The 24,961-nt window shown below is 44.0% G+C and overlaps 4 protein-coding genes across 4 annotated transcripts; all 4 read left to right on the top strand.

The window, feature by feature from the left end:
- Positions 1 to 2,658: 2,658 nt before the first annotated feature.
- Positions 2,659 to 3,472, top strand: LAJ45_06467 (uncharacterized protein; the record flags this gene model as incomplete). The annotated part of the gene is made up of 2 exons (XM_046116031.1): positions 2,659 to 3,097; positions 3,150 to 3,472. 2 exons carry the CDS (start codon positions 2,659 to 2,661, stop codon positions 3,470 to 3,472), a joined length of 762 nt encoding a protein of 253 aa, XP_045970692.1.
- A 727-nt stretch (positions 3,473 to 4,199) lies between these two features.
- On the top strand, positions 4,200 to 5,269 carry LAJ45_06466 (uncharacterized protein; the record flags this gene model as incomplete). The annotated part of the gene is made up of 4 exons (XM_046116030.1): positions 4,200 to 4,374; positions 4,587 to 4,791; positions 4,942 to 5,123; positions 5,184 to 5,269. 4 exons carry the CDS (start codon positions 4,200 to 4,202, stop codon positions 5,267 to 5,269), a joined length of 648 nt encoding a protein of 215 aa, XP_045970691.1.
- Positions 5,270 to 15,801: 10,532 nt separating this feature from the next.
- LAJ45_06465 (uncharacterized protein) lies at positions 15,802 to 18,918 on the top strand (the record flags this gene model as incomplete). The annotated part of the gene is made up of 7 exons (XM_046116029.1): positions 15,802 to 16,221; positions 16,283 to 16,308; positions 16,372 to 16,473; positions 16,540 to 17,512; positions 17,570 to 17,704; positions 17,757 to 17,884; positions 17,943 to 18,918. The coding sequence occupies 7 exons, from the start codon at positions 15,802 to 15,804 to the stop codon at positions 18,916 to 18,918; spliced, it is 2,760 nt and encodes a 919-aa protein (XP_045970690.1).
- A 4,850-nt stretch (positions 18,919 to 23,768) lies between these two features.
- On the top strand, positions 23,769 to 24,719 carry LAJ45_06464 (uncharacterized protein; the record flags this gene model as incomplete). Its single annotated transcript, XM_046116028.1, has 4 exons — positions 23,769 to 23,845; positions 23,909 to 24,080; positions 24,137 to 24,400; positions 24,453 to 24,719. The coding sequence occupies 4 exons, from the start codon at positions 23,769 to 23,771 to the stop codon at positions 24,717 to 24,719; spliced, it is 780 nt and encodes a 259-aa protein (XP_045970689.1).
- Between the last annotated feature and the right edge of the window lie 242 nt (positions 24,720 to 24,961).

The raw sequence follows: 24,961 nt of genomic DNA, 5'->3' as shown, positions 1-24,961 counted from the left end.
ATAGAACCGAGAAAGGTAGGGTTTATTGCCAAGACCCAGGGATCTTGGTCGATCATTGGCCTAGGGTGTGACACAAACAAAAGAGGGTTGGGCAGAAAAAGAAGGTGATGGATTGTCGGTGAGTGATGGTAAGCAGGGTTCGGGAGTTGCCTGGGAAAAATCCTGAGGTGGGTTAATCTAGAGGTACATACATAAGGCACTTTATTATTTACCTTATCATCAATAGCTGCATGTAACCATGGCCATAATTGTAACCATGGCCATAATTGTAACCATGGCCATAATTATACCCATAGCTAGCTGTAAAGACGAAGTCCATGGAATTACTCCCGTCTGTTCCATTTTCGTACTCTACTCATAGCCTAGTCTAAATGTGGGAGAAGCATGCTACAGTATTATATAGCTAATGCTGATATAGGTACATAGCAGCATAGATGTATTAAACACACCATCATGTACCGGTACATGCGCTTTTATGCCTAAGACTGCATGCAGAGTTTTGTACCTAGAATCAATAAAACTACATGAATAAAAAAATAAAAAAAAATGTACCGGTACATGCAGTGAGTACAAGATGTCACGAGTTTCAAATTTCATCTCGGTGCTCGTTCTGCCGTGCTATTAATTAGCAAAATTGAAACTATTAATTACAATAAGTCGTGATTGAAACTGCATTTGGTTATCTGCACACGTACGCGGGTGCAGAGGTGAAAACCTAAATATAAATGATCCGAGGGAATAAGTATACGGGTGGTCGGGTCGTGATAAGTTTTCGTCTGTCCCGGCGATCAAGATAATATGATATATATTCTACATAGTTAACACCGAGGAGATGTGAACCCGCAAACTGTGCTGCGTTGATTCATTGACCAAAATATTAAAAGCCTTGAAATTGCCATTGATCCTTTCGAGGCGCACTAGCAGTATATTATACTTGTCAGAAACTGCCAGCTATATATAGCTATGCAATGACCGAGATCGCAAACAAGAGACGTCAACTAAGTAACGAGTGTCACGCAACACTGCATAGTACACACTATAATTCCTTTTCCTTATCGTGTGTGTGACGCAATTCACCACCCATCCATCAATACAAAATAAGCCTTTGGACTGCCTTCTAGATGGTCGCAAGATCCAATGGATGGCTAAATCGCCTCATCTCAAACATACCTGTAGTAAACAACGTACCTACTTGCTCCAGTTGATGAGCATCTCCCATACATTCAACCGCATCACATTTCACAAAAAAACAAAACCACCCAGCTTGTTTAAAACGAGACCGGGACCAATAGGATTCTGCCCCCACCGGGTAGCCAAGTCTGCGATGAGAATAGCGGTGTTTCGATACCCGCGCTTGTACTCTACAACATTGGTGTGTTTTATTAAAACTCTAGAGTAGGTGTAGCTACATAGACTATGTACATAACCTGGTTGGTCTGCCAAGCACGTGTTGAAATCTAATCGGACCCAATTGTCCTGATGGGCTATAAATGGAAGTTTCTATATATTACTATATAAGTAAGCGTCACTTTATCAAAGAGGAAGCATTTGATGGCTATCCACTTCATAACTAGAGGCTGATGTAGAGTAGAGTTTATGTTGATAACTTTAACGTACGGAGCGCAGTGTAGTTTAACTATATAACTATGGGCGGCGCCGGCCTACATAGCTCAAATACATATACGTATACGTATAAACCTCATAGGTTAAAGCTAAGAGGAACCGGAGCATGAAAACAGTTCTCAAGCAATTCTAGTGAAATAGCGATAGTCTCAGTTAGTCGAACTGGTAGTACATATATAAAAAAGACCTCGATTAACCAAAAATAATTACCCTTCTCACTCTTCAAAAAATATGTGGTTATCGTCTTTGCTCTCTTAATATCAGGCCTAGGGCCGGGCCGGCCCTTCTAAGCTCTTGTCCATCCCAGGCCGACTTATACGTACGCACTTATAACTAACTACATAGCATACATTTACAGATATCGATATTAGCCATGCACGAGATGTAAGATCTCTACTGTATAACAGTAGACCTAGGTACATAAGTATACAGATATGAACCCTGGAGACGAAGGAGGAAGAGGATATGGGACTGGCCTTTAGACGTCGCTGCGACTTTATATTGTGGAGACAGTGGGCCGGTGGGATCGGGAATAATAGAGACCATTTGACGTTTCGAGCCTAGGTGAACTAGAGTGCACATATATCTTGACTAACAATATGTAATGTAGTGCACTGTGTAGTATAAGCACCACCGTAACGACCTACACCGATCCGCAGAGTCGAGTTGTTTTTACTGCTATACCGGCATACAGTGCTCGGGCGGAATCATGATACGTGTAGTTACGCCTGCTATATTATGCTAGTAGAGGACCAACTTGTTCAATTATGCCATAGTCTATGACTGCATGCAGAGTTTTGTACCTAGAAACAATAGAACTACATGATTTAAAAAAAAAAAAAAAAAAAGAGACCAACTTGTTCAATCCGGGAATGAATAACCTGTCGGTACTATCATTCACATGTACTTATCTAATTTTTAGTGAATCATGCAACGTTAACAGAGTACTTGGCGCCTTGCTTATCGACGAATCCTAGCATCATCTCATCACGGACTCAACCAGTACCAGTAAGTTACCCATCATCAACGTGCAAAATGGCACCCAAAAAATCTGCCAAAAACCTCCCGCCGAAAGAATCGCCAGTATCTTCACCCACTCTTTCTTGGCCACGTCTCCATCCTCTCCTCCCTGCCTCTTCACTCTCCTTGCAGTCAATCCTCCCAGAGCAAATCGTTACGGTCCCAAACTTCTTCACATCAACTCTATGCAACACATACCTCTCATTCCTCCAGAAAAATGTATCGCTTACAACAACCCCCGGCAAGCCAAAGAAAGGTGAAGCAGTACGCGTTAATGATCGGTTCCAAACCATGGACGAAGTGTTTGCGAAGACTTTATGGGAGCAGAGTGGACTCAAGGAGATTGTTGAAAGAGAGGAAGATCAGGTGGGGCTGTGGGGCGGAGAAGTGGTGGGGTTAAATCCGAATATCAGGATCTATAGATATATGAAGGGGCAGTTTTTTGACAAACATTGTCTGTATCCATGCATAATCTCTTTTCTTTTTGGTTCTAACTACTAGCATAGATGACGATTCCAACCTCCTTCCCTCATTCCCCACATCCAACGCTTCTGGGTCTTCGAGATTACCCTGCGAGACAACATGGACACTACTAATATACCTCACAGGCCCTGCTGATGGTATAGTCGGCGGGGAAACAGTTTTCTACACAGAAGCTACGAAGAAGCTAAAAAGTGAGGAGATTGTTGTGGAGCCAGAAAAGGGACTGGCACTATTACACAGGCATGGGAGGGATTGTATGCTGCATGAGGGTAGGTTGGTAAGTGAGGATGGTGGAGTTGGGAAATGGGTGCTGAGGAGCGATTTGGTAGTTCGAAGAGCAAAATAATAGGGTCACAGATTTGTTATCTCTATTTGAGCTTCAGCTTTCGAACTAAGACCGTGTTATCACATCAAGCTACATAGTGTGATGAGTCAGCCACTTTGAAATTATTGGCCGTTATCATGATGCCTGCTTGATAAGGAACTTGTAGATGTCCTCGTGGATATCTCTGGATTCAACGAGATGTGGATGTTTTTTTTCTTCCCCCTTGATAAAAAAAATTTTCTATGCGGTAATTAGAGTTTAAGCTATCCGAGTTTTTGGCAATAACAAAAAAGATCAGCGGTCTAGGGTCAAAGGAGAAACTAACGCGGGACTGGTAGTTTTTGCTGTTGATACCGCTGTATAATTGATCACTAGTACTAACTACTACTAAGAGCCTCACGACTACCAGTTTGGAAGTTGATCTTTTGCGTTGATCTGTTTTCTATTCCTCTTATTAAGATCCGATTGTGGCTGCTAGATAAAGATTGTGACTTGTAGATAAAGATTGTGGCGTGTGGTACAGAAACTGCTGAGTCATTCTATCATCAGGCTTGTGACTACACCAAGCTTCGTCAGCCCAGGTCCGTAACTTCAACCTCGTCTCCCGACCCCATAGCATCTCCACCTTCGTCTTCATTCGCAGTACGACTTAGACTACCTCCATCATTCGCTTTCTCTCTCTCTCTCTCTCAGTATATATCCACAAAAAAGCCAGCTCAGGTCCCTTCAACTCGTTACGTCACCCACAATGTGGAACATGCTATTTGGTCCCTCGGCGGCAAAGAAGAAGGATATTCCGAAGAAGGCTATCCTCGATGTCAGGCAACAGCTGGAGATGCTCCAGAAGAAGGAGAAGCATCTTGAGCAGCAAATAGAAGAACAGGACAATATCGCGAGGAAAAATGTGCAAACCAATAAGACAGGTTCGCGATTTCCCCTCCCCCTCTTATACCATCATAGCCTCCCGAACCATGCCTGAGGTCCTTGTGTCCGATGCCTTTACGAAAGGGCTGGGGTGTTTTAATATAGATGTTATCTACCGTTGCGCTGGGGCTATGCAGGGCATATAGGTTCGGGGGTGGTAGTTTGGTGTGCATATCTCGAGATTCCGGGTATGGGGCTAACAGTGAGATAGCTGCGATGACCGCGCTCAAACGCAAAAAGATGCACATGAACCATTTGACTTCTACTCAATCACAAATAGCAACCTTGGAACAGCAAATGCACGCAGTCGAGACGGCAAACCTGAACGTTGAGACACTCAAGGTCATGAAGAGTGCTAGCAATGCAATGAAAGTCATACATGGTGGTATGAATGTGGATAAGGTCGACGAGACAATGTATGTGAAACAACTCTTTTTATATTTGGGGAACTTAGCTTTGGCAGAGAGCATGGGTTTAGTTTGGTTTCTGCTTACTGCTATGACCTCATTCGTTTTTTTCTTCTCCACCTTAAGAAATAGATTACTAATATAATATCATACATGTAGGGAAGAAATCCGAGAACAACAACAAATTGCCGACGAGATCGGCAATGCCATTATCAACATGAATCCAGCTGAAGATGATGATCTCAACGAACAACTCGCCGAATTGGAGCAAGAGGTGCTGGACGACAAGATGCTTGGCGCCCCATCTGCACCAATCACATCAACACCCCATATCAGTGCTGGTAAGGTCCCTGTACTTTATCTTCGAGATGTCTTTTGGGGGAGAACTAACTTAAAACTAGTCAAAGGGAAAGTACCAATCCATGAAGAAGAGGACGACGAGGAAGAGCTGCGGAAACTACGGGCTGAGATGGCAATTGCATCCTAAATGCATGTCAAGACTCGGGCCATGGTGACCAGACTATATGGTATTAGTGATTAGAACGTGCTTTCAATGTTTTTCTTATAGGTGGTGGGCACTGGCGATTGATATTGGCGTAGACTCCTCCTGATCATGATGAGGGGACGAAGACGCAGAGGAAGAGAAGCCTGTCCTCTACTTGCTTCTTCCCTCGGTTCATCACGGTTTATCTTTCTATTTGCTTTTTTATTTCCTTTTGTTGTTCTTGTTTGTTAATGAGTGGTTGGCCTTTTGTCGCTTGGTATCTATTTTTTTCCTTCTCTTCTACTGGAGCTAGTGGAGTGCGCATCTATGGTTTTGGTCTTATTTCGTAAACTTTCTCCCTCTTCTTTTCCCCATCCTTTCATTTTCTTCGATTCCGACGCCTCAAGTCGATAAGATACAAATTTTCTAGGATAAATTGTTCCCACATCAAGGAAGGAAATAAATGATTTTTATCTTGTGTTTTTTTCTTTTCTTTTCTTTTTTTTTTTTTAAATAAATCCGAATTTGAGAAACGTGATGATCTGCTGTAGGCGCATAAAGAGGAGCGGATACCATAACACAGCTAGCAAGGTGCTCGTCCTATCGAACTTGTAATAAATAGGGGCCAAGAAGGAGGGAATGGGCCTTACCGGATTTATATTTACTTCTTTTTAATATTCGCGCATACCTCACTACCCCCTCCGTTCGGGGATAGAACAAAACCCCACCCTGATAAGATAATTGATGTGGGATAAGCCGGAAGTCATTGTCATTGACTGTGGTCTGGATTGTTAGTGCCGATCGTCTGAGCATGATTTATGAGCCTCACTTACAAATCCTTAACTGTCGGCATAAATTTCCTAACAACTTCTACTCCCGGAAGACCCTGCCACATACCTTGCCGTTACCGCGGATTATTTTTGGAGTTAGTTTTGTGGCTGAAGTGGGGAATGGACGAGTGGGAATCATTACAGTCGCACCTCGCTATGCCGGATGGCCAAGATTCACCAAATCTTGTACGGGATAGCAAATATTCCCAAGAAATTCGGGATAGCAAATTGATTTTGCAGTAGAAAAATAGAATTCTCAAGAAATTTCATACGGGACAGCAAGGGATCCGGCATATTGAGTTCCGCCATAGCGAGGTGCAACTGTACTTGAATGCAGTTGCTTTTTGAGCTTAGCTTGGCGATTGATGGATGGGTGAGTTTTCTTTCGTTTTTTCGTTTATTTGCGTTATCAATGAATGATGTTTGTGTCGCCTTCCGTGTAAATAAGGCTTGTTAACTTTCGTATGTGCTACAGCTAGTTATCGCGGAATAATGCGGGCTATCACTAGCTTATATAACAACTCTCCTTCAATAACCATTCCTCTAGTTAGATCTATCACCACCAGTCATGACTGATACAATCTTAAGGATATGTAGCTGTCCGCGGGGGAATGACCATCTGAAACATTGCAAAGCTTAAGGGTGTAACGATGAGAGAACTGCACTTGAAAAGCAAAATCAGAAAATTGTACCGGTCCCATAGAAATAATTCGTATATTTATACTTGCTTTTGAGTAGATAGGAGACATTGCTTTTGCGGATTGAATAATTTATCGATGGATGGTAACGATAGCTATTGGTCTTGCGGAGGTAAAGGCCACCAAACTTGCCTAGCTAGGTGAGACGTTCACTCTTGTTACGTTGTTTTTCTTATCCCCTTCGTAATCTTTCGGGGAGGCCCGAGCTCGAAAAATTGTATTTGATGCACAATCGCCGGTAAATCAACTCATCACGTTGATTGATTGGTTAGTTGGTTGATAATTCATTCATTACTTATAACCACATTGTATATTGATTAAAGTTTTGTTGGATTGGGTTTCACTCCTAACTTGGTACCTATTTCGTCAACTTAATACAGTACCGTAGATCTCTAGTACATATCTAAACAGTATAAGCTTCATCATTGTCATCGCGAAGCATTTCTATTGGTTAGAATGTATGGTCTGCATACCACATATAGAAGCACATATATATGTACAGACAAAGAACTGTTCCCGAAATAGGACCCGGGGATACTGGGAAGGGAGCTGGCATCGAAAGGGCAAACACTGGCAGGTAGAGCTCGTGCGAGCGAGGAGGGTTCGCGAGCCAGCTCATTGAGAAGGAAGAATTGGTATAACTGTAGAATTACCCACATAATACAATGCTTACACGATTAGACTGGACCCGACCGATTCGATTCTGTTATTCACCTAGGAGTGGATCATGGACTGGGCGTGCCGCTGCATGCCCTAAAGACCTAAAGACAAACACATTTTTTCGCCCAGTCGCTCTTAATAAGTACTCAGACTAGATGACGACGCTGAAAGCTTCTATTCGCCAACTATATATAAATTTGCGGCCGTAGGCCGCATTCCACTTGTAACTAATGAGTTAGCACCCACCTTGATAGATCTTGGACCGAGTGATAACTCATGACTAGCAATCAGCACGTAAAAGATTTTAAATCTGCGTCTAGTTAGATGATTTAGGTGTAGGTGCATGACTTTAGAGCTGTAATCTTTAAAGTACAGTGGCGGCAGTAGTTCCCTCTCATATCTAGTATCGATCCAAACCACCTAATCATTTGTAGATCTCTAGACCTCATTCGTATACGATACACCTTAAAGGAAATAAATCCCGTGACTCCGCCGAATATTATATATCGAGTGATAAATCATGAATAAAACTGCGATCTGACTCATGGATTAGGGTTAGTAAACAGTTTTGAGACTACCCCCTCAAACATTCGTGCGTGTTTACTAGAGGTAGAGAGCAACTTCTTAGTAGGCCAAAACAGAGGTATGGTGTGTGTCTACGGCACTGTTTTTTCCTTGGCATGGAAGTTTAAGAGATGCCTAATAAAATACATCTTGGAGCTCGAAGTGTATTTTACGAGTCTTTGGGGGTCGGGGTATCTTTTGGAGCGAGGAATGACGTATTGCATTGCACTTCTGGAGAGAGTGAACGTTCTGCATCGTACCCAGGCCACGTACGCGGCGTCGGCGTTATGACATTATGAGCTTCATCCTTTATTACTCACACATATTATCTATACTCGAATTTGATATATTCATCAATATATTATCGCAAGGGATACAGAAACTTCACCAAGCTCGGGATTGAGAGTCTGTATTATGTGTACTTGCAATATGAACGAAGGCCTAAGCTCCTATGAAGCAAAACCCTAGAGAACGATTCTTACTTCCTAAGAACTGACAACTCTAAAGGGCCTAAGTTATCACTACACCATTAGATGGCTTGGGGATTTAAGCCTATAAACACTATCTTTAGCTCTTTGATCAGGCTCACCAGTTCCAGAAGCTAGCTTCCGGCCCGCTTGGCCAGATCGATTAATTGGAATCAACCAAACTATGTAACGGTCACTGATATAACCCCGAGAAATGTTATTCCAAGGTGGTATCATTAAACTTTGTCATGAATACGGTCACAAGATCAATGCAACGATTGTACAGGCGTCGTTCAAGACTTCCGAGAGCATGCTCATACGTATCAAACTACTGATTATTTCATCTTGCGGATTATTTCGGGCTTAGTTCAAAGAATGTATAGCTGCTGACTGTGACTGTATGTAGGTGTATTCATTTGGGGAGGTTCCGCGCCGCATTTGAGCCTTGTGCATTGGTTGAGCCTTAGTTAGGTGCCAGCTGCCTAGCTACTGACATGATCATCTTCAACCAAACCTACATGTACCTCCCTCCATTTGGCCGGGCAACACGTCCCACTTTGTTTAAAATTTCTTTTTGATCGTCACTCACGTCGGCAGCTTACGGACAGCCAACTCGGGTCACGTTACACAGATCATCCAGCCGTAAGCGAACGTCCAGGCACTATTGTTTCACTTTTGAGCCTCGAGTTGAGCCTCGAGTTGCTGTTGACGGTCGCCAAGAGAATAAATTGAACGTCGGGACTGGATCATGGGATAGAGAATTCCGAAGAGGTTCACCCAGATAGGTATTTTGGAGTGAAAGATGGAGAGCTACTGCGGAGTAGGTAGGTAGTAGAGTAGGTGAAGAAGTCAGGTCACAAAATTATTATTGGTAGAGTTCGTTAATGCCCATACATATGACCGTGCACTTGACAGCAGCTGCGCAGCCGACATGGCCGGTCCGGGTTTTCGGAGACACTCTGACATGGCCGCATAGGCGGGGGGGAGGGCATGGGGTAGTCGGATAAGTCACTCACACCTATACTTGTATGTATGTATTCACACCACAACACCGGTCCTGCACCTACATATCACCACTAAGATCTATTTATACACCCAACTAGTTGAATTCATTCATGATCAGTCCCACTAATTAATTGTATTAATCACAGCTAGGAAGTCAATTTACAGTCGTCCTGTCTAAGTAAATGGTGAAGAGGTTGTACCCCTACAATACTTAGTACATACATGGAGTAGGGAATATGGCCCGACATGACGGCACACCTTGTCTGCCACGTGCTTCGCTTATAGTCTACTGTTCTCTATACCTTTGGTAGGGATTTCGACTCAGCTTGGTAGGTAGCACGCCCTGATCCTGGCCCTGCACATTAATATGTTTAGCTTCATCAAGGTGGCTTGCTTGTACATCGTTCAGAGAGGACACTTAAGTATTTGGAAGTGGTTTAAACTCGTGGTTAGTAAGAGATTACTCCGCGTGCAGTGTTATGCATATCTATGTATCTAAAACGTGAGAAATACTAATATAGGGACAAACACGGGCTAGAGATGTAGGTACAAAGAGTTATTTAATCAACAAATGCGCATGCAAAAACTTCTGGAACGCCAAGTTTCATCTAGGATCCCTCACTCCCGGTCTGTGTTGCGCATGCGTGCATTTGGTGTGTGCCTGTTCACACACTCTGACGTTTTTGAACTGGGCCATTATTGCATACACCCAAAATCATGAGCTTGGCGTATTTTTGTATGGCATGCAATATCAGTCGCGTCCACAAACGTCAGGGAAATACGAGTACTTCTCTAGAGTACACTCGTGTATATATGTACATGCCGTCCCTAGGTAGGGCTATAGGGGGCGGGGATGAATAGTTTTGACACCGTCAGAACCACATTTCAACTCACATTTTCTAATGATTCTTCTGGACGCGCGTCGTGAGTCATGCCTGGGCGTTTGGTTAGCCGGCATATCTGCGGATTTGCACATTTTATACTCATGGAGATATCCGGAACTAAGTGAGCTTGACGCGATACTCGGGGAGTGTCCGATTGTGCGATGGGATTGTGTGATGGTGATATAAGGCCAATGATATTTTTGGCATGAGGAATAAGGAACTTGATATTTCGGGCGGAACTCACGGTCAAGAAACGAACCATACTACAGAAAGCTCTGAACCATTTTAACATATTCATACAGGACTTGCAGAGAACCCAACACTCGGCCGAGAAAACGCCTAACTGAATGCCTGTTGCTAATTTAGTCCTAGCTCTAGCTAGTAGTACTTATCCCGTATCGCCATAGCTTTAAGGCTGCATGCGATCAATGAATTAAACCAAAAAAAAAAAAAGTACCTGTCCCGTAACTAAGGTTGAGCTTTGTTTCTTTGGCTTAAAAAACCAAGGCGTTGTGGAGCTTGTGTAACGAGTACGTTAGATCCAATAGGATCATTGCCTTTAGGTCGCCGAGATTTCTCCTGGTAAAATGCTGTTCCGGTAAATCTTGTTTGGTGATATGATACGGTCATAGGGATCTCCTTCATGATTGACCAGCCGCTATGGTCGCACACAAATCTATCTATCTATCCATCCATCTGGAGTCCGGGTGTTTACCCCGCTTTATGTAGAGCTTTCTGGTAACGTTTCAAACCTTTTGACGAATCAATCATCATCTCACATACAAAAGAAAGATCCCCATATATGAGCATTCATCCGGATATATTAAAACCACGCAGGTTTTGGTTTGTAGATACATACACAAGTAAATACTCAGTCTCATGATTACAAAACGCATATATATATATATATATATATATTACTGGCATGTGAGTGCTGTTTGTCCGATCCCATGGATGTTGATCGATTATCGGGAGGATTTCAACCTATTAGGACCTGCTCGTGACAAATACAATACTGTAGGTTGCCTCCTAAAAAATGCTTATTTTTGCTTGGAGATTTCAGCTTAGTAGAAATGCCCAGAAATGTTTTGTGGTGTTAGTCCCGGGATGGCGTTTTGCACCGGTACCTACTATGGCTAGCTGCATCGTGGGGAGTGACATGGTTGTTAGTTGGGATCTGAGGTGTTACCCTGCTCCATGATCACATGACTTCGCGATTTACCCGCCCTTAATTGAGAGTCGCGCCAACGCTAGGTCTCACTGTAGAAGTAAGCCGTGGGTTCCCATAAACGAATGGATATAATATTAGAGACAGCATCAGCACTTCGTCAGGATCGATCTCGGTGAACACATGGGGATTCCCTCCAAATCTAAAACAGACCATATGCTGTTGCTTTCTGTTTCAGCCACTCCGGGTGCTCTGCCGAAATATCATGGCAACCCGATGCTGAGGTCCATATGGGTTGGTTTGTATCAACGGCTCTATTGTATCACCATTTTGCCAGTGGGGATTTTTTTTTTCTTTTTTTTTTTTCTTTCTTCAGCAGATCTTGCCGACGGTAGAGTAGAGTACTTACTCTACATGTATTTACCTGCTGCATCACCCCACAACTTTAGATCTAGGCTTGTTTCCGCTAACGTTATTTTATGCGTCCACCATGCAGGAAACCGGTCAATTGTGATGTTCAACTTTGCCCCTGCATACTGAGTATTGATCTCGGGAGTAGGCACATTACGACCTCATAAACGGCTCGGGTAGTTGACGAATATTAATTACCCCGGCATCTTCTGCGGGGGAAATGGATGTATACAGCGCCAGCTATATAGTCTATGTAGGGGTAAATAACGTTAGTTACATGTAGCTTGATATATCTCCCGAGTCCATCGAATCTCCAGAGTATTAGAAATATATGCTGGAATTTATCATTGTTGAAAATTTGATATCTAGTTTGATTTTTTTATCCCTGGAAGATGGACGTTCAAGGTGCTAGAATCATCATCTCCGAAGTTCATTAGCTATTAGAGCTATCGAAATGTGACCTCCCTCACATATAATTGAAGAAAGAAAAAAACCAGGGGTGATATCTTTGCTGAAGTATTTGGAGAAAACTGCCTTAATTAAAGTTCGTCCGCAGAGCCAGCAAGATTCGCTGTTCCACATGCGATCTTTGCATCCCCTAAGATCGAGCAAGTCTTTGTGGAACGGTGTAGCACCACATTTCTAAACGAAATTGACGTCTTAACTGATGATCATGATCAGTATTCTTGAACACAAATACATGTATCTATTAAGGCTGTGCATGCTTGGCAAGGACTAATGTGTTCTATCAGCAGGTACTTATGTATGTGATTAGGATATTGAGGGCTTTATTGAACTTCCTTATGAGAAATATCTTGAGAAGGGATAGGGTGTTAGCATGGAACTTAATAGCTGCAAATGTATTTTTGTAATAAATCTCTAATCATGAGACCGAAATCCTTCGATATGGCAGGTCGTGGTGAGGCAGTGTAGAGTAGAGTAGAGTAGAGTAGCTTTGCCCGTGCTGCACAAACCTAACTAGCGGATAAGCATTGGTAGTGAAAACCACGTTGATTTGACGCGAGTTCTCTAATTTCTTGCTGGTTCCCACGATATCAAAGCTTGAGTGGTCTAAGTACTGCATGTACTTGACAAATAAAAATTCTAACCATCCTCTTTTTGATGTAGGCATTGAGCCACCGCGTAATATTTAAATTACCCGAAAGATCTTGATTTGAGACTATTTTCTAGGGTCCAATTGTTTCTCTTTTCTTTTTTGGGAACTCCCATTCCCATTTGTGAAATACGAATAAGTAGTCGACCGGAAGTTGTGCTCAAGCATAGATTGCAGCTCCGCCGAAAAGGGGATTCCTAGTGGTCTGTTTAGATTGGATCTAGCCAAAACAATAACTGCCGAGTAATCAATTGGTCGCAGCTGTCTTACCCCAAAGCAGATAGACCGGATTCTTGTTAGCGACGCCTATCGGCCAGGAATTTCATTGTAAATACATACCTTCAGTACTTCATACCAGTGCTTCGGTGTAATGGTACTAGATGGATACGAGATTAAAGGTTTCGCCAGGATACTCTCGAATTCCGTAGTGTTCCTGTAATTTTTTTGCGGCGCAATAACACGTTTTCGCTCTGGGAGATCCTGTCCCATAAACCTAACACTTACCGAGACTCCGGTTCGTTGGCTAACCCTATTCCCTGCGGGTCTAACAGGGTTTGCTGATGCCGCAAATCATCAACAATCGTACGATGAACCATGGCTTTTTTTTTTGCAAATTGGTATATCTGAGTACGGATTGGTGGTGGGATCATTTTCGTGGTTTGTCGTGTATCAAGATTGCATGCTGTCTCTCATTTTCTCCGAACTTTCCGGGGGACCTGAATATCAGTAACTCATCTAAAGGCAGACGGGCACTCAATCCATTATGGATTTTGTGGCAAATGTAAAGCTATTATTGTGGGCATCAACCCAAAACTGCATCTAACAGCTGTACAGGCGGCAATACATGACCCGAGAAATATGCATAATAGAGTAAGGAGAATCGTACACTTTTCCAAAGACCGCTCCGTGGGTAAATGTGTAAGCGCTTTGAAGATATGTGCTATTTTTCTTTTTTCTAGTCCCGCCTTCCCTTTCCTGGCTGGAACCAGGATGTATGTAGCGTATTTTCCAATCAAAAGGCAAGTGGTTGATATTGCGCTCACGACATCTTTAGAAAGCACCAGGTTCCAAAATAAAGGGAATAGTATGGCCGCTGAAGGTGTTAATTCCCCTGGAATCAAAATTATAAGTGGTAAATTCAGATGTAGATCTAGTATGCAGAGGGAACATATCCTCAAGTAGCTTTATCTAGTTGCATGGCGTCAATTCCTCTCTGTTGGAACTCTTGGGTGACTGGTCTGGTATTTGGTTGGTGATTCAAGCACCATAAGCAGGGATATTGATATCAAGGCGTGTTCAACAAAGGTATTACACTTATGGCAAGCTGCATCCAGTGCAACCAAAACCACAAGTACTGTACATACGTACTTTACTTCGTTGGAAAGCCATCTCCCCGAAAGAATGCTGCAGAAGCAAAATGGAAGCATTGTTACCACGGGAATTTCTGGTCCTTACTCGTTCAGGCAATACCACCGCAAAATAGTAGACTTCTAGGGTAATAAGTCTTAGGTTTACCAAGTAGGAAAACCCAGTATCAACGATTATTGACTCTACAGTACCCCATTCAACCATATGGGTTACCAGATGTCTTCCCAAGGAATATTTCCCGCCGTTGGTCTTAACCGTTTTACCGATGCATAGGCTCACCTCCGGTTAGCAAGCCAATCGTCTGTCCGATAAGCAGCTGTGTAGTTTCTTGGCATCTAGGCCATTTTCTGTATCCAGCTGACCGACGGTACGTTTGTGTCTCCCGCGACCGACTGCGCAGGGTTGGGGAAAGGACTTGGCCACACACCGTACCAACGAGGTTCAGCAAACCGCCTGCACACTATTGACCCCTGCCCCTCAACCATGTTCCAAAATGGCCGATTTTCTGGGGGGGAGGAAGAAAGGGAGTGCACCTGGAGGGAGTTGAGTTGGGGAAGTAAGGGAGTAGGGGAGGGCTAGTAGGGATAAGCAGGTTGAGGCTGTTCAGTTCTTTCCCACGAGTAGGTTCGAGAGAAGATCCATAGCTCAGCCGCATTACAGATGTGTGGGACATCAAGACGGGGAATTTTCGACCAGAAACACGCAGCGCTGATGCTGCACCTCTTTTCTGGATGTTCGAAATACCCATGACGAGTCTGACGGCGTACTCACTTACATTCCGTGACCATCGCCGCGCTGCTCTCTAAGATTCGCTATTTCACGCATCGACCAAAGAGAGTGTGTGAGTGGAAGTGAGAGTGACGGAGGATAACGGATCTGGGAGAGGTCAGAAATCGAAATCGGAGTTCGACAGAAAAAAAAGGAACAAGAGGAATAAAGAGAGTACCTTACCGGAAACCAATCGATCAGTAGTGGCTGCTGAGGCGTTTTAGTTGCTATTCGCCCCAGTACGTACAGTACCTACAGCTACTGTAGGTACCTACTACCTAGATTTAGATTTCCCTCCACTGTACTTCACAGGAAGCTCGAGATCATCCTTCTGTGATATCAACAATATCAACAACGTCTTTTGGTAGGGTCTAATATCTTCTCTTCCAACCTCACCCGGCTTTCCCCTCCTCCCCTCCTACACCCACCACTAAGTCTTTGTATTCGACATTACACCCCGTTAGACAACCGCCGACGGGAAGAATAGAGTCCGGCTCACAGGGCTGAGCTAACCAGGAGCCGACGGGGTAGTGAATGAGGAAGAAAAAGAGGCAGGGCCACTGCAAACTATAATAATATCACATCTCTCAGTCAAGTCATGGCAGATATCAAAAGCGCTCCGTCCCGCCAAATTACCGGTTCGAGTGACGGGAGAACTCACGACGCTATTCATGTAAAGCAATCTCCCCCGCCTCATTTATATCAACCCAGGCCATCTGTATCGTCATCGCCCGCATCGGAAGTATTGTCATCATCAAGAAGTCCGTCCTTTACTTCTACTGGCACCGTCCCTGCTGCGACGTCTGTTTCTTCCCCGGTAACATTGGGGGCCACCACTAAAACAGCGCGATCCACAACTAAGAAGAAACATACCGCCACCTCCACAAAAGATACCTCGACCGCCATGGCTACCATATCACCTCCCTCTATCAAAGAAGGGACGACGCCAACTCAGAGAATAAGTCGAGCAAAGAAAGGTAAACGGGTACACGCATGCAATCATCCTAGTTGCGATAAGGTCTGCCATTGTTAATATTTATATTTGAATGTCGTTTGCGGGACTGATATTTCGTCGATAGGTATTCACGAGGGCGGAACACTTACGGTATTGACTTCCGGGAAAGCTAGGTCTTGTATATTTTGTGGTACTAATAAAATTTGAACTTAGTCGCCATCAGTTAAACCATAATACAGATGTTCTTTACAAATGTGAAATGTGCGAACGGACGTTTGTCCGGCAGGATCTCCTGTCTCGCCATACAGAACGACAGTGAGTATTGCAGACTTGATCAAGGCCAGTTAGGGTGGAGGTTAACTAACCTATTTCCTCCTTCAGCGCCACGCAAGCCATGAAAGCAGTTCAGACACTGGCACTGGCTAGAAATACTGGGTTTGCCGCTCGATACGGTATAAACGGAATTTCGGGCATGCCTACTCGTCCGGCACCAACAAGTGATTATGGAGGAAATGCGCATGTATTTGACTCTAATCCTCATGCAACGCCTCGAGTCCATACGGATATGAACGCTCTTCCACAGATTCTTACTTCTCATTCGCCCCATCAATCTACTCCTTCTGCATCCTCTTTGGTGACGCCCCATTCTTCGAATTCCATGACAAATTATGCATCTGGCTTCTCGCCGAATATGTCAATATCCAATTCTGGAGACTCCCAATTAGATTATTCCACTACAGATGCAAACTCTCCATCCGGACTTCGAAGAGCTCACCTTCCATTTCATCTGCAACATAGCGAGCCACAAAGACAGTCAGAGCACTTTATTGAGACTTCACACCCAGAAATAATGCAGCGGCCTCCAGCCTTATCTATGGATCACCATTTGTACGCAAAGCCAATGCCAACATGGGAGAATTATGCCTGGTTATTTGAGGACAGTACATCTCAAGAGCAATCAATTATTGAGATGAATTCCGCCCAGAACACGGGTTTACCATTCCTGAATCCATTAGAAACGACTCACTATCAAAATGTGGCCATGAACTGCGACCCCAGCTTCCATCAAATAGATGACAGAGTGCGGTCTCAGGTATTGATGTTGTTAGGTAACATACCAAATTTGCATACTAGCGATTGTACCAGTGCGTCTTCAATGCAACAATACCTCCGAAACTATTGGACGAAGTTCCATCCTTTGTTTCCGGTACTCCACAGGCCCACATTTGTACCAAGCCTGCAATTGGTTATGTTGGTTGCGATTGTAATTGCACTAGGAGCCTCATTTGCATCCGACGAAGACCACCAGTTTGGGATGATGTTGTATGATAAAGTAAAAGGGCTGATCCTCAATGTATGGTTGTTCTCATATTTAATAACTTGCAATGTTTACAAGCTGACAAGGTATCAGTCTGATGAGTTTTCAACGCACAATTCGAACAGTACCTACTTGCAGCAAACTATTTTATTGACCGATATTTTCGGAAAAATGAAGTGCACAAGGCCACAATTTGATGGTGCACCGCTTGATGTTATCCTGATGAAAGTAGAGCCCCCTATCTTCTTATTATTTGCGATCTCTCCTGATTATATCATAGCTTCTACGACGTAGTGAAATTCCAACAACAGATCCTCTAGAGCAGATTAAGCGTTATCACAGATCAGGACTGGAGTTAAATTATGACAATGAATGGCAAAACTGGATAGATCTTGAGTCGCGGAAAAGGTAAGCCGTGATAAATATTGTCGTTGGTTGTAATGGTGCTTGTTTTTAACTGTCCTAGGGTTGCTCTGCTGTTCTTTTACTGGGATGTACAACAAGCTACGATTTTTGGTCGTGAGATGTGCCAGACCGCATTTGATCACCGCGTGTATCTTCCTTGCGAAGAATTCCTTTGGAATGCCAACACATCTCAAGAGTGGGTGGGATATTTGGATGGTCAAATGGAAACTCTGAGCTTTCTGGAAACTCTTCGTATCTTCCTGGACCCTAAGCGCCAGCTTCCCGTTCTATCACCCTTAAGTTCCATGTTTATATTGCACGGGTTGATATCTGTCGGGTTTGACCTCCATAGACGATCATCTCCTATAGGACCAAGCCCAGAGGAAACTGCAGCTAAGCAATCGCAACTGTTGCGGGCGTACGAGAAGTGGGCGACTTACTACAACATTAACGTGAGTCCACATCTTTCCCAGATTACCAGCGATCAAAATATGGTCATGTATCACTCGGCCTACATTTCCCTCCACACAAATATACACAACCTCATCACCACCGCCGGTGACAGCAGAATCTTCAAACGGACTTCCGAGAGAGATGAACATCAAGGGGCCAAGTTTGAGATTCAGCAGTGGGCAAATACTGCTGCTGCCAAACTTGCGACATGGCACGCAGTTAAGATCCTAGTAAGGTCCCTTGGTCGACCTCAATTATATCTTGAACATTTCCATGTTCCCTGGTCGATGTATGTCGCAACATTGGTTTGTTGGGCATATGGCCAATTTTCGTCCTCAGCTATTGGCCCGGGCGTTCAAGCGTCAGAAGATGAAGTTATCTGGGATGCACATCAAGACATTAGCCATTACCTGCGACAGATGAACACCGATAATTGGGAAGATTTGGTGCACGTGAGGGGGCAGACGCGCACGGCAGGCCTGTTGACGGTTGTCCAGGGCAGCATGGAGGGCATCAGGTGGGGACTGATACAGGAGAGCGTTGAAGTGCTGAAGAGGCTAAATGCCCCAAGAAAGAGTGTGTGATATGAATTTGGGGATATTCAAATCAAATCTCCGTAATAACATATTTCCTATGTAAAAATGGCGGCGGCTCCTGGTGTTCCGGCATTTGGGGAGGGTTTATTTGTAGCTGGTTTATTAGCCTTTTTGGCCCCGGTGGTACTTGTGCATTTTTGCGAAGTGTCGTTGTTTATTCTCGTTTAGCTTTGTAAATTTTGCTTTCTTTGGAAGTCTAGTAAATCTGACAGATTGAAATTAATCTTTTTGGTTTATTTTTCTTGGCCAATATTTTTTAAATTGTCCAAGTTGGTATTGATCATTTCCTTTGACTCACTCTCTCACTTTCAGTAGTAATGAGAAGTTTCCAGGCATGTATTGGAAGCCGGGAATAGATTGTACCCCGGCGGCTCTCAGAAATGAAATTTTTTGAGATTAAACCTTAAAGCGGCATCCATCCTAAAATCCAATCCTACCATAGTCTTGGCTGGATAAATTGGATTTATTGAGAGGCATACATGCGGGGAGGCGGTTACAAGCTTCTGTGATCCATGCTGCTCCCTGCGCCCCAGTGCCATGGGAGTTAGTTTGGTAAAGCGGACGCATAAGTGTGGATTATGCATTATGCACAATGCAGAATGGAACTCGAAGTTTAGTTTTGAATGAAGGACGTAAGCTCGAGTGTTTGTGCATTTTCAAGGGAATGGAACAGCGGCTCCGGATGTGATTCATCTCTTCGATGCAGTGTAGAGCTTACAGCCTCAGAAGCTTATTCAAAACTGGCGGACAATGCAGCAGCACCACTCGATTCCCAGTTACAACCGCTTAGTTTAGAGGCGTGCGCTGATGAAGTGGTGTGATGGCACATCTTTGTAAATAGAATGTTTTACATCATAATATAAGTGTTGGCACCCGTCGTCCTATGCCAGAGTGATTTGGCAGCTTGAATTTCATGTCTTAGGCCCGTTCATTTAGCGTATTGGATGGTTACTCTCTAGTGTGTATTTCTCCCATGATTCTTTTTGGTAGTGCCTAAGCTCCGATGGGGCGAGAAAAACCACCATTCAGCGAAAATTATCTGATTCCAGCGGTAAGAAATCAGTCAAAAATCTTTTGATCATACATGGATGTGAAGATCTGGTGGTCTTGGTAGTAGTCCCTGATTGGAGCAGATGTGATGCATACTGCACGCGGCACAAGACGATGTTTATTGTGGTAAAGATAACCTTTTTTCGCCAAAGATGGACTATTACGCCCAACTTGCTCCGGGTGGTTTCCTTGCTGAAATGAGTCCCTGGTAAGCGAAAGACCCAAGTACTGGAGTGTAATAAGGGCCTGCCCCGAGACTTGTCTCTATTAACGAAGGTTGATTGAAATCCATGCGCCTCCTTAAGATACAAACTGGATCTGAGGCCGGCCTAACACAGCTACATGATCAACAGAAGCATCAAGAAGTGCTGGGATTCCTTGACCTTGGGATAGTCTGCAATAAGCCTTGATATACAACTCGGTGTAATATGATGCGTAAAATGAGAGCATACATTTGCCTTCATTTCTATCGAAGATTAACGAGCTGTGATGCATATTAAGCAGCATGAACCCCAGGTTATTTGCCGCGTGGTTATTTGACCCACATGAAATTCAACGTATGTCCTTAAAAGGAGGATCCAATAATAGGCCTAATAAACGGGTGTGTTGTTAATGCTCGAATTTTAAACACTCGTATATTTGGAACTGACCCCGCTTCTTTCCTCATCGCTCCGTCTCTGTAACTTTTGTCGGCACAAAAAAATTTAGGCACAAGAAGATTTACCGTCGGCAGCCTGGAGATGGATTCGAAAAATTGCGGTAAGGGTAGGTTTCTCGTGTTTCATCATGAAAGTGTACTGATGTAGTTGAGTATTAGATAATTCTGCGGTCAGAGCGGTCTTCAGACGTCATGATGTACCCATAGGGTTAGGGTGCAAGATAATAACCACATCTCTCAAACCTGACGCTAAGCACCAATCGCCTCTACCATTCATTGTTGTGATCAGAGAACGCAGATGTTTTTTTATGGAATGAATCAGACTCCTGATATTATCGAGCATTGTGTCGCAATACTAAAGATCCCCAAAGTTCCAAGGCCGCTATCTAAACCTTTCCATTTATTATGATATAAAAGGCCGAGTAGACAATGTTGCTGACGGATTATGATAGGGTTTCAAACATCCCTCTTATGTGACCTCAAGAGAGCTCTCGAAAGGCAGATAATAGTTGGTACGCTCCTATAATATTCGAGTCTCCTTTAGTTTTTGCTCTCGACAATGAGAATCCGTTCTTGGAGGTTCTGCTGTATTCGAGGTTCATGATTTCACATATCCTCGATGCTGAAATCCAGATATCTTTCAATATAGAATGATATCCACGATGTCAGCCTGGGTGCGGCTAGGAGTTTGGTGGACGTTGCTGGCTGCGGTATGTGAAAGGATCAGACGTCAAAGGTGGATTAAGTCAAAATTCGGCGGAAGGGGGGGCAACCTCCTCCTTTTATTGACCCCTTCCTTCGGGTATGGTGGCAACCATAGATACTTGTGTAGTGTCTCCACTCATCATAAGTCAATTTGGGAAGACTACATGCGCACGTACCCGCGGCTAGGGCTACTGTTCCTTTCACCCCACTTTGATGAACAACTGCGCAATCTGCAGGACTCTTCTGCATGCAATGTGGTGATGCAACACCTTAATTAAGCGAGAGAGAAACAGAGGGCAATCTATCCTGAAGTAGCTTGAAGGTTGTGCCCCCACTCAGGAATGTTAAGGATCCGGAATGTCTCCAGCGGCAGGATCCAGGGGGTGCATATAAAAGCACTGCTGTTTGACGTCCCGATTTGAGGAAGCAAGTTGCCGAAGAGGAGGAGTGGAGCGGGCTAACGCGTGTACTCACATGTACACATATGTGTGGGAAACAAGCCCCACTTGTTTTACGGTGAGTTCCGTTGGGGACCTCAATGGTTACCATTGCCGTATTTAGGTTCGCTAATTTAAAGTATTGAGCACCCGCCCCGAGAATCAAGATTTGCAGATCAGTTTAGTGCAGCATTGCAAGGCTGGCATGCAAGACATTGCGTGTGTTCTGGCACAAATATCAAACCCAAATATACTTATCACCGCACTTATTTAATGTTTTTTTTTTTTTTGGGGGGGGGGGTTGGGGGGGGGGGGGGGGGGCGCCTCGTGATGAAGACAAATAATTCGAGTGATCTTAAGTTCTCGCCTCCTCTTGACTCCTAACTGGGGTTATTTTTCGTAGCTGATCTGATATATCCATTGCCAGGACGTTGTGTGTGTGCTGCTGTGCTTTGTGAAGGGATGGATCCCGGATCCCGAGCTGCAGATTTTGCGGGACCTGAGAATTGCGGCACAAATAAATATTATTTCACATCTCTTATCCTGAGGTTTACCAATCAAGTACATCGCTTCCAGGCCGGAAAAAAAAATCAATTATGGATAGACATGTACCTTACTGCACGCCTAGCTAACTCCGGCCCGTCTTTTCGCCGACCTTGCTATTTAAACTTGGCCTGGTCTCAGTTAAGAACCAAGTTGGAGACACAGCTGTTGATTCATGGACCCCACGTTTTTCCAATGTTTGGCGTATTGATCAGCTGGACAAACCGCGTAACAATCTCAACGTAGAGTGCACATTCTTGACTAGATAACCTCGAGGGTGTTTTTCGGCAGGCTTCTTTGTTCGAGCAATAGACCCGGCAGCATTCCAAGAATGTGAACAACGCGGACATCGACCCGCTCGGGAAAAGACAAGCCCGGTAGACATTCAGCCCAAGGAGACCTGATCTACAAATTGTATTCATATAATTGATCGGAGATATTTCTTCATCCGCGCAAAAGCATCCCTACTGCTGATCTTCGGGCTTGACCTCACCACACCTCCTCTGGACTGACGCCAAAATTATTACTGCTGGCTTCTTCTCGAAACGTTTGGATAAATGCTATCGGAAAAATAAAGAACTTTCTTGTCAAAGTATCTGGAAACCCCACGATTTTCTAAAATGAAAAGGAAAAAGAAAAAATACTCGCGGCATCTGAGCTGAAACTCAGCTTGCATATCATCCATGAAGTGGATACTGGGCAACATCAAAGCCCTCCAATAGGTAACCTTGTACGGACGGCCGTAAACTTCGCAAGGCCCTCAGCGAATTCAAACCAGAATGTCTTTTGAAACAATTAATATTATTTTTTGACCTCATTGTAGTAGAGGTTCTGTCTGGGGGCATCTTCTGACACAAGAGGAATACTAATTAGTGACGCGCATAGTCCAAAGGATCTTGTCAAAAGATGTCTTACAAACCAGGCCTTTACAGACGTCGAAGACTTTCACAGGTGCAAAGTACGCCATCTACTAAGTTCTCCGAAAGAAGTGTAGTGCATCCTTCCCAAAATAGTTACTTTGCATATGCCACCTCTGTCGTCCAATGGTTTCGAAGATTCTGAAACGAGGAAGAGGGGGAATCCCATGGGATCAAGTTATTTCGTGCCTGACTTGTATGCTGTCTCACTTCTGAATGTCACTAGGCCGCCCGGGGTTAGGGTGCTACTAAATCTCCTGAGCCTGTACTGTCAGTCACGTGGTCAGAGGACACACAAGAAGACATGTAACTATAGAGAACAACATGGCAGAAGGGCATTAGTATATATAGTGATAGATTGGGCGATCACTTGAATATAATCATCATCCTCCTTTCGATACAAAATCATCCTCCACTTTGGTTCACTTTGAAGAACTCGGGCCACAGTACCTACATGCACCACCAGTAGGTACTAGGTGACATCACAGCTTTCTCTATCTTGAGTTACAATACCACTCCGACACTGAAATGGCATCCATTCAAGAGGACCCGGTTCAAGACAGACCCACAGACGAGCGCCAGCGTTTGAAAGAACATTTTTCAATGTATCTAAGCCCTTACCGAGCCCATCTTACCCCGCAATGTTGCTGATTATCCTCGACTCTTAGCCCGCTGGAACAGCACGGAGACAAATGGTCTGAGCTTTGGAATAACGGCGAATTGCCCTGGGATAAGGGAGCAGCGAATCCGGCACTAGTCGATTTACTCGTACAATGGGAGGAGCACGATTTCTTTAGATCGCGAGATGCATTGAAGACAAGAAGGAGGGCGTTGGTTCCCGTAAGTTTGACCAGGTCATGATCTACTATTTTTCTGACTGTTCATTTGTCAATTAGGGGTGTGGTCGTGGTTATGATACAAGCTTGCTCTCAACATATGGTTACGACGCCTTCGGTCTCGACATCTCCGAAACCGCCGTAAAGGCAGCCAGTGAGTGGGTGTCCTCGCAGAGTGAGGAAGAGAAAAACACACAGTCGAAACATTCATTCGAGATGTGGGGACAATCTCATATAGTTTTGGGTGACTTTTTCAAAAATGATTGGGCCGAGAAATTGCACTTTGACCTAAAGGGAGGATTTGATCTTGTCTATGATTATACAGTGAGTCTATGTTAGCGATTGGTAGCACGCTTGTTTACTGATTACAGTGTAGTTCCTTTGCGCTCTACATCCAACACTTCGTGCCAAGTGGGCTGCGCGGATGGCAGAACTCATCGCGCCGCAACATGGATTGCTTATATGTCTTGAGTTCCCGCTCTACAAGCCTCTAGAGACTGGGGGCCCACCATGGGGCCTAACGAGCAAAATTTATGATGAACTCTTGGGAGATAATTTCAAGAAAGTCCTATTTTATAAGCCTGAGAGGACTCACAAGATTGGACAAGGTTCAGACTACGTGAGTGTTTGGAGGAGAAAATAATTCTAGAGGTTGAAGGTTAATACCCCGTAAATACTTGGTGCTACTTATGTGTATCTTTGGCTTAGCCTAGTGTGTACAAAGAGCTCGTTGATGTGGTTTAAATACTTTTAAATCACAATCAGGTCAATCAGGATTATTTAAACATACCAAACATTTTAGATATGAAGTATAGCTACATGTACCCAGGGGTACCCAAAAGTGATGCAACGGCTTGGAAATATAGGGTGAGGTCTTAGTGAATT

Source organism: Morchella importuna (assembly GCF_003444635.1).
Source record: "Morchella importuna strain M04M26 chromosome Unknown Morimp01GS019, whole genome shotgun sequence".
NCBI lineage: Eukaryota > Fungi > Ascomycota > Pezizomycetes > Pezizales > Morchellaceae > Morchella > Morchella importuna.
This window is presented reverse-complemented; position numbering and strand designations above follow the sequence as displayed.